At 39.5% G+C, this 8,859-nt stretch overlaps 1 protein-coding gene and 1 pseudogene across 1 annotated transcript; both read left to right on the top strand.

Moving 5' to 3' along the window:
* The first annotated feature begins 418 nt into the window (after nt 1-418).
* Nucleotides 419-1,499, top strand: LOC148110190 (olfactory receptor 11H12-like). Its single transcript, XM_087861368.1, has one exon. The coding sequence runs from the start codon at nt 513-515 to the stop codon at nt 1,497-1,499; it is 987 nt and encodes a 328-aa protein (XP_087717494.1). The 5' UTR covers nt 419-512.
* Nucleotides 1,500-6,282: 4,783 nt separating this feature from the next.
* Nucleotides 6,283-8,602, top strand: LOC148110189 (vacuolar protein sorting-associated protein 29 pseudogene; annotated as a pseudogene).
* The last annotated feature ends 257 nt before the right edge of the window (nt 8,603-8,859 follow it).

Here is an 8,859-nt window from a genome sequence, read left to right as displayed (position 1 = left end):
AAAATAATAAGCTTTACAAAATGAAGTTAACTTGGGTGCCTGGGTGGCTCAGTTGGTTAAGTGTCCAACTCTTGATTTCAGCTCAGGTCATGATCTCAGGGTCGTGAGATCTAGCTCTGCATTGGGCTCCATGCTGGGCATGGAGCCTGCTTAAGATTCTCTCTCTCTCCCTCTCCTTATGCCCCTTCCCCCCCTTCTCTTTCTCTCTCTCTCTCTCAAAAAAAAAAAAAGGGGGGGGGGGTTTAACTTTGCCTAGTTCTATCATGGTACCATAATGAGGAAGAGATTCAGAAGCAGGCAAAGTTTGTTTCCGTGCAGCCAGCTACCTACTATGTCCAAAACTCAGAGTACATAACCAAGAACAAGTAGACTACATTCTCTTCCTAACTGATGATTCTTTTGAAAAATGACCCCATGTTCATTGTCTTCTCTTCCTTCTGAAAAAGGAGCACATTTAAAACTAGCCCTAGCTGCTAATAACATGTCTCTTGACCTTGCAGGTTACTGACCCAATGAATGTCTCTGAGCCATATTCCAGCTTTGCTTCTCTAAGAGAATTCATACTCCTAGGTTTTTCTTGTGAGTGGAAGATTCAGATCCTCCTCTTCTCACTCTTCACTACAACGTATGTTTTGACCATAACAGGGAATGGGGCCATTGTTTGCGCTCTGTGGTGTGAATGGCGACTCCACAGCCCCATGTACATAATCCTGGGGAATTTCTCCTTTCTAGAGATCTGGTATGTCTCTTCTACAGTTCCCAAGATGTTGGTCAATTTCCTCTCAGATAAAAAGACCATCTCCTTTACTGGGTGTTTCCTCCAATTTTATTTCTTTTTCTCTTTGGGAACATCTGAATGTTTCCTCTTGGCCGTCATGGCCTTTGATCGGTATCTTGCTATCTGCCATCCCTTGCACTACCCTAGTATCATGACTGGGCATTTCTGTACCAAACTGGTCATTATCTGCTGGGTTTGTGGATTTCTGTGGTTCCTGACCCCCATTGTATTCATCTCTCAGATGCCCTTCTGTGGCCCAAACATTATTGACCACGTTGTGTGTGACCCAGGGCCACTCTTTGCATTGGCATGTGCCTCTGCTCCAACAACCCAACAGCTGTGCTATACTCTAAGCTCATTAGTTATCTTCGGTAACTTCCTTTTTATCCTTGGGTCCTATACACTTGTCCTATTGGCTGTGTGGCGTATGCCTTCAGCCACTGGGAGACATAAGGCCTTCTCAACCTGCGGGTCTCATTTGGCTGTGGTGTCACTATTCTATGGCTCTCTGATGGTCATGTATGTGAGCCCAGGACTCGGGCATTCTGCTGGTATACAGAAAGTTGCAACTTTGTTCTATGCTATGGTGACTCCACTCTTCAACCCCCTCATTTATAGCCTTCGGAATAAGGAGATAAAAGCAGCCCTGAGGAAAGTTCTGGGGCGTCTCGACATAACCCGAGATACACGAGATGATCCCTCCATTATCAGGTCAGTATAGTCTCACAAAAAGCAATCAGGATTATATAGTTATTCAAACCTTCAAATATAAGTCTAGTGATATTAACTATGTCAGCTTTTGAAATTAAACATCCATGGGGATACTTACAGAGTGGCCAGATTATATAGATAAATGGAAGTACTGGGTTCTACTTTGGCACTCGGAGTGTACATGAACTAGGGAATGGACACATCTGGGTGTTTTCTGGATAGTTCATATGGTTCTCCTGTTGTAAAAATTTCTGTGTTCTATTTGATAATTTAGGTTAACGGTTCTGGGATCAATTAAATTATGTCATTTTGTTTGTTTAGTTGTTGGTAAACAAAAGAAAGAAATTTTTTTTTTCTGCTTATGGTTCTTTTCTTATTTGACTATATCATTTTGGTGATCTGGTCACCACTGCTAAATAAACCCTTAAAGCAATTATCCAAAATTTCTACAGGACCATAATGCTGTGCTAGCCTAATGATATTCAGACATATGTTGTTGGTTTTCCTTATACATTACCTCTTTCTAAGCTCCTTAAGGGGCAGATTCTAATTCTAACAACATCAATCAAAATATTCAGAAATACAGTTTTCTGAGTGTCAATATTTTTACTAAGTAAAGTTTCACCAAAGGCCTAATTGGTCAATTAATTGGGTTTTAGATAATCTCCTTTGGGTTTTAGAATATCTCCTTCTAAAAAATGCAGAGGGAAATGATCTACTTTGTAATAAATTACTTCAGTTCAAAAAAATAAGTGACAGTTCATTGTTATTTGTTGCTGCGACAGTATTAAAATAACAGTAAGGAAAAATTTTAAGGACGAAAAGCATCCAGAAATCAATCACTTTACAGTGATACAATACACTTTACATTTTCATTTATACGTGTGCTTTATTTAATATATCAAAGTTGTTCCTATATTATCATCAAGTTTTTAAACATTGTTTTTAGGAACTTTTAATTTTCCATTCAACTAGTATGTATGGATTGTAAAGTTTCATGTGGTGAGATCAATATTTTCCTAGAAGGAGGATTGTCCTTCCAAGTAGCTTGACTTTTGCAGGATATAAGAAAGGGAATTTCCAGAAAGGGGATTAGGAGAAAAATGCATGCACCACTACACAATAAGGATCACTTAGAATTATTATCCAGGGATTCAGACCCTCCTTCCAGCCACACCAATCCTTTTGTTATGCAGTACGGTTACTTCCATTCTTTTATTGCAAAAATTAACATCTCAATTAAATCTTGTAAAGATTTGTCATGATGATGTTTGCAAACTAGGTTAGGACTCATCATCTAACCTAAAACTGCTCCCGGAAAATCCAGGATGTACGACTACTATATGTATGTATCAATTCTCCCTCCAGGGTTTTTATCTTAGAACAGTTTCCTGAGAGAAATGGATTACTCAGTTCAAAAGATAAGACTGCACTTGTGATTTTTGCAATGGACACAGGCTGATTCATATCATGCTTGACTTGACTGAAACTCTTTTTGAATTTTTTGGCCTGTTTTTAGAGTAATAATTAAATAAATTTGATTATGAAGAAATTAAAATATTTTTTCATCATCACAATCATTCATTTTTCCTGAGCAACACATGAGGTGCTTTGTTGAAGTTTGGGAAACAAATGTGTATTTAATTTTTCCATACACATTCATGAGTTTTGACTAAAATCCTAGGCTTTGTAGTGCTTCATTTTTTGTTGTTGTTGTTGTTCTTTGTTTTTGTCTTTTAAGGATTTTCTAGCCACTAAATCATTCTGTCTTGCTGTTTATTTGGATATAAATATTTGCTCGACTATCAGCCTCCTAAAGTGGTATCATTGAGAAAAGGGCCTAGCTCTTGGTTTCCATCACTGTATTCATTTTCTTATTTTATGCTCAATACATGCATGGCAGAATGTATTACTTGCATATTTACTATCCATTTTTCTTATCTTCCTGCTTAATACAATCTCAATTCTTTTTTATATATAATTTTTATTTTGTTATATTAGTCACCATACAGTACATCCCGTTTTTGATGCAATGTTCCATGATTCATTATTTGCGTATAATACCCAGTGCACCATGCAATATGTGCCCTCCTTAATACCCTTCTCTTCTGGTGGCAATGTACCCAGTTTGAAAAATCAAAATTAGCCTCCTTTATATAGGGGTGAATGTGTGGCACACTTCTGTTCAATCAAAAATGTAAGTGGAACATAGACTGGCCTCTATCCTGCTGTCTGCAGCTCCAGCTGTTATCTTAGGATGATAAGGTGACTTTGAGGATGAAAAGATATACTAAGAAGGATTTATCAAGAGCCAGGAGAGCTTGAGTTCCTGGTGGTATCTTGGAACTGCTTACCTCTGGACTGCCATGGGTTATCTATCTCTGGAAGTGTATATGTGGAGGGAAAAAAAAACCCAAATCTTTACCTTGTATAAGCTGCTGTTACTTGGGTTTCTATTATACACAACTGAATCTAAGTCTAATATATACGACAATTCTGGATTCCTGGATAGATTTTGAGTTTCAAATATTTATTACATAAATCTTCATGTGATGTATGTAGTTATTGTCTTAATTTTTTTGTTTTTATTTATTTATTTGACAGAGAGAGAGTGAGAGAGAGAGAGAGAGAGAGAGAGCACACCCAAGCAGGAAGAACAGCAGGCAGAGGGAGAAGCAAACTCCCCACGGAGCAGGGAGCCCAATGCGGGGCTCAATCCCAGGGTCCTGGGATCATGACCTGAGGCAAAGGCAGATGCTTAAATGACTGAGCCACCTAGGCACCCCTTATTATCTTAATTGAAAAGAAATTCCTATAAGCATTCCTCCTACATGCATACCTCCTCTACGGTATTCATTTATTAGATAAGTCCAGCCCTTTGGCTTGCATTGCCATGCAGTTCTGAGGGTAGCTACATAGAACATAGCCATAGTTTCCAAGAGAGAAGGTATTGGCACAGAATTCTTGCCAATATTAAAGTCAACAGAACTGGTTCCTTCGCTTACTCATGTGACTTTGGACGACATACTTGGTTTCATTAAGTCTCATCTATGAAATGAGTATGAGAACGTTTACCCAAACTTTGTCACAGAATTTGTGAAGATGAATTGAGAGACTGTGTCAAAGTGTTTTGTAAGTGATAAAGAGCTTTCCAAGTAAAAAATACTAGTATTAACCAAAATCAATTTCATAATACTATATATAAGATTTTATTCTGATTATCACAGCAATTTTGTGAGGAAGGTATTATGCTTAGCCTAAGTTTAAAGATTTAAAAAGCAAGCAAGAAAGGATAACTTGTCCATACTTCAGAAAAATGAATGATTGGAATGATGAAAAAATATTTTAATATCATCGTAATCAAATTTATGTAATTGCTACTCCAAAAACAGGCAAAAGCAATTCAAAAAAAGTTTGAATCATGTCAAGCATGATATGAATCAGAGTGTGGGGAACCTTTCTATCTTTGGAATACTAAATTACCCAAACTCAGTCCTGGCTCAGATTTCACGATTTCCTTCCCTGAAGTTTGTTAATGGCTCATATCCTCTGGAAAAGAGGACCTTACCATTAGGTTAGAAATCTATCATTCTCTTTCTTCTTCTTTCTCTTCTATACTCCCAACCTTGGTTTGAAGGTCAAATTCCCTCTGGTAAGATTACGGGCTCTGTTTCAATCTTCCTGCCACAAAGGAGCTTAATATTAAGACTAACCAGGAAGATGGAGAGGAAAGACATGGAAATGGTGGAGCTAGTGTGTTGTTCTTATTGCAAGGAAGAAAGAAAACTCCCCTGGGAAATGGAGAAAGGTCTTCTTCTTTCAAGTGGCAGAAGGATATGATACAAAAGTAGTGAGAACTGAAATCCCCAAACCAGACTAGAAAAGAGGAAATTATGAAGTAGAAAAAGTTGATAAGAAGTAAAAGAGAGTAAAAATCATGCAGATTTGGGAGAAGTTACAAAGTTAGCAAAGCACTCTCCTCTCTGCCCTGGCTGTCACACCTATGTGTGAGAGAGGGCATAGGCCATTGTGGAGGAAAGAATCACAGACGAAAGGCTTTTATATCCTTGTTGCAGAAATTTCAACTCTGTCTCCACTGAGCTTCATTTCCTCTGCTCTGAGAAATTTCAACTCTGTCTCCACTGAGCTTCATTTCCTCGGCTCAAAATAAACTAACCGCTAACCCTGTACCAGATAAGTTTTGTGGACGTAGTGGAAACTGATAAGGAAAGAAGCAAAAACAGAGAATCTCCCCTACATAGAGATGCTGACCCTCTCTAGGGGAAGTCAGAGGCCTCAAGCTAGGCAGGGGCTAGGCAGAGATTAAGGGAAACACTGGGTATAAGCTTGCCACAATTTAACTGGCCAAACGAGGAACTGTCATTTGTGGACAATCTGAGTGATGGCTCAGGTAATTCCATCAAAACAAATTTCCTAAGGACAAAGGGTACTCGCTCCACAGTCCAGATTTGTTCTGTATTCCTAGGATTTCTGCCCCAGTGACATTGTGTCTCCTTGGTCTGAGATCTATTTCAGGCTTTGAAATCTCCTAGATACTAGAATAGAAAAGAAAAGGAATATCAAGAATGACAGGACATCCTATTTGACACAGTCAGAGACTGCAGTGTGAGCACAAGAAACAACCTTTCTAAAATGCAAGGGGGTTGCTGAGGAGCCTGGAAGAAGGCAGCAGTGGTTGTGGTGACTGAGCAGAGCCCAGGGACAGGATGCTTCCCACATCACCACATCAACTATGTACTTCAATCCATATCTGAAGGGGTCCCCCTCTAAAGATGAAGATTGCTCTCTCTCCAGTCAGTGTTGGTATGGAGACCTACCTGCACATCCCACACCAGTGAAACAGTTTGCTGACTAAATTTAAAAAACTCCTCGTGCCAGGAAAGATTCAGCACATTCTCTGTACTGGAAAACTTTGCTCCAAAGAGAGCTATGACAATCTCAAGACTCTGGCCAGTGATGTTCACATTGTGAGAGTAGTCTTTGACGAGAATCTGAATTATGCAGAACAGAAAGTTGTGACTGCTGGGCAGTTCAAAATTGGTTTGATCGGTAGGCATCAAGTTATTGCATGGGAGACATGGCCAGCTTAGCCCTGCTGCAGGGACAGTTTGATGCGGACAGTCTTATCTCAGGACACACACACAAATTTGAAGCATTTGAGCATGAAAAACAATTTTACATTAACCCAGGTTCTGCCACTGAAGCATATAATGCCTTAGCAACAAACATTATTCCTACATTTGTCAGTGGATAGCCAGGCCTCTACGGTTGTCATTTATGTGTTTCAGCTACCTGGAGATGATGCAATAGTAAAAGGAATCGAATACAAAAAAATCTTAAAGCCAGGCCTGTCTTGCTGTTTTTTTCCTTCCCCTGTTCAATTCAAGTAATTAAACATTTATAAGCCACAAGATCATATCACATTTAATACCTTTTACAGTAAAATACTGTCTTCTGTTAATACAATGTTCTAAGCTTCTTGTAAACTGTAGGAATATAGTCCACTTCTGTATATGATTTCTATGAAAAAACGCCCACCACACAGTAAATGGTCATGTGCTAGGAAAATTTTACCCTTGTAAATACCCTCAAAGTTCATATCTGGAACTTCACTATAAAAAGTAGTGCAAGAGGAAAAAGAATCTAGATTTTCTTGTGTACATTTTTTTCTTCAGTAATAAAGTTACCTTTCATTTATAGAAATAAATAAATAAAAGATAAAATGCAAGGGAATGTCCAGAGAAATAGAATGGCTCAGCATCAAGTATGTTGAGTGACATTCACAATGAGGGTGATAGTTTTGCAAGGTCAAATCATCTGGACAATGCAGCCCTTGGCTCTTCTCCTCAGTCCTCTTCTGAAAACACTGAACTCTGAAGCACACACAAATCTGGTAGTCAAGGAAAGGGAGCTTTAGTGCTTCCAAAGCCAGCATTTATGTGATCACCCCAGCATGTTATCTTCATGGTGAACTCAAGTGCAAGACAGAAAAGTCTGTATCTTTTAATACCAAATCTTCCTGTGGCCAAAGGCATGAGGTACTGAATAAGCACCAACTCTGTCAGGAGGATGATGCTCTCACTATTGTTAGCTGCCATCTCTCTCTGCCAGTCTGGCCTTTTGCCTCTATCTTTCCTGGGACCTAGAAGGGGGACATATGGTGGCTGGTCATCTCATAATAAGGAACTGGAGGCCTTACCATGGGAAAGGAATAAGAAAGCAGTGAGGAGGGGTCAATGGAAACTCCTACCTCCATCACTATATTCTGAACACAAAACTATCAACATTTCATATTTTGTTTTACTGTGTTTTCCTCTGTTTTATTCTCCAGTTCACTTTTTCCACCTCCTTTATATTTTACCTGAACTAACTTTTGAGGCTCTCTTCATAAACTTGACATAAACTCAGCAGTAAAACTTCACTTGAAATGTTTTCTTAGTCCTACATCAGGACTTCTGTAGTGGAAAGACCACCATACTTGGAGGCAGGAAACCTGGGCTGTAGTCCCAACTCCACCACTTTTACTTGTGATATCTAGCAAGTCACCTAAGTTTTTTGACATTCCATTGCTTCATAAGTAAAATAAGGATAAGAATACATTATCCCACATATATAGCATAGATCACGTGGTTAAGGATCAACTAAGAGTGCATGTTCAAGTCTTATTATGTTTGTATCATTACTACTTTTTCTCCTCCAATCCACCTTGTAATAAGACAAATAAATTTCCTGCCTGATCTTGGATGTAGCCGTTCATAGCTGAGGGTTCCCCTCCAGAGAACTTAGAAATTTGCAGTCATCATCCCTGGCAGGAGGATTGGAAAGTGTTGCCCATTTCTCTGCTGGAAACTCTTCTAAGTTGTAGGCTTTTCCTCCTGGTCTGTTTCTGTCTCCATTGGCTTTTTGTCTTTAGGGAGGCACATTTGATACTCCTCTTCTTTCTCCTTTCCCTAAAGTTCAGTGAAGTTGGAGATGCTGCTGAAGGAGCTGCCCCAGATACAGGTGCTGGCATTGAACAGCCTAAATCTCAGGAGCCTCTCTGGCTCCAGCTTCATGGACTTAGGCCTCATGGCTGCTGTTGCTCAACTCTGAATGGGTTCTAGGGCTGGACAGCAGCCTTCAGGAACTAATCCTCCAAATGCTTCAATATGTTTCTCAGATACCGTTTTCATCTGCCAGTAGGAAACTCCTGGGTGGGGCCCTGGGCAACATAGGTCCCAAATGCTTTTGTGTATGGGCTGGAGAAATCCATCTCTAGGGCCAAATGCCTCTGACTATTCCAAGACACCACTGCCCTTTTTCCTCTCTGGTCACGGCCCACATGACCCTGAGTTTCAGGACTTTTTAAC

Source organism: Ursus americanus, chromosome 4 (genome assembly GCF_024610735.1).
Source record: "Ursus americanus isolate L20-20 chromosome 4, mUrsAme1.1.p, whole genome shotgun sequence".
Taxonomy (NCBI): Eukaryota; Metazoa; Chordata; class Mammalia; order Carnivora; family Ursidae; genus Ursus; species Ursus americanus.
Note: the sequence above shows the minus strand (reverse complement) of the source record. Positions and strands in the feature narration are given on the sequence as shown.

What these genes read in the sequence shown, in the direction of transcription:
- LOC148110190 (XM_087861368.1), top strand. Translation starts at nt 513, where the DNA reads ATGAATGTCTCTGAGCCATATTCCAGCTTTGCTTCTCTAAGAGAATTC.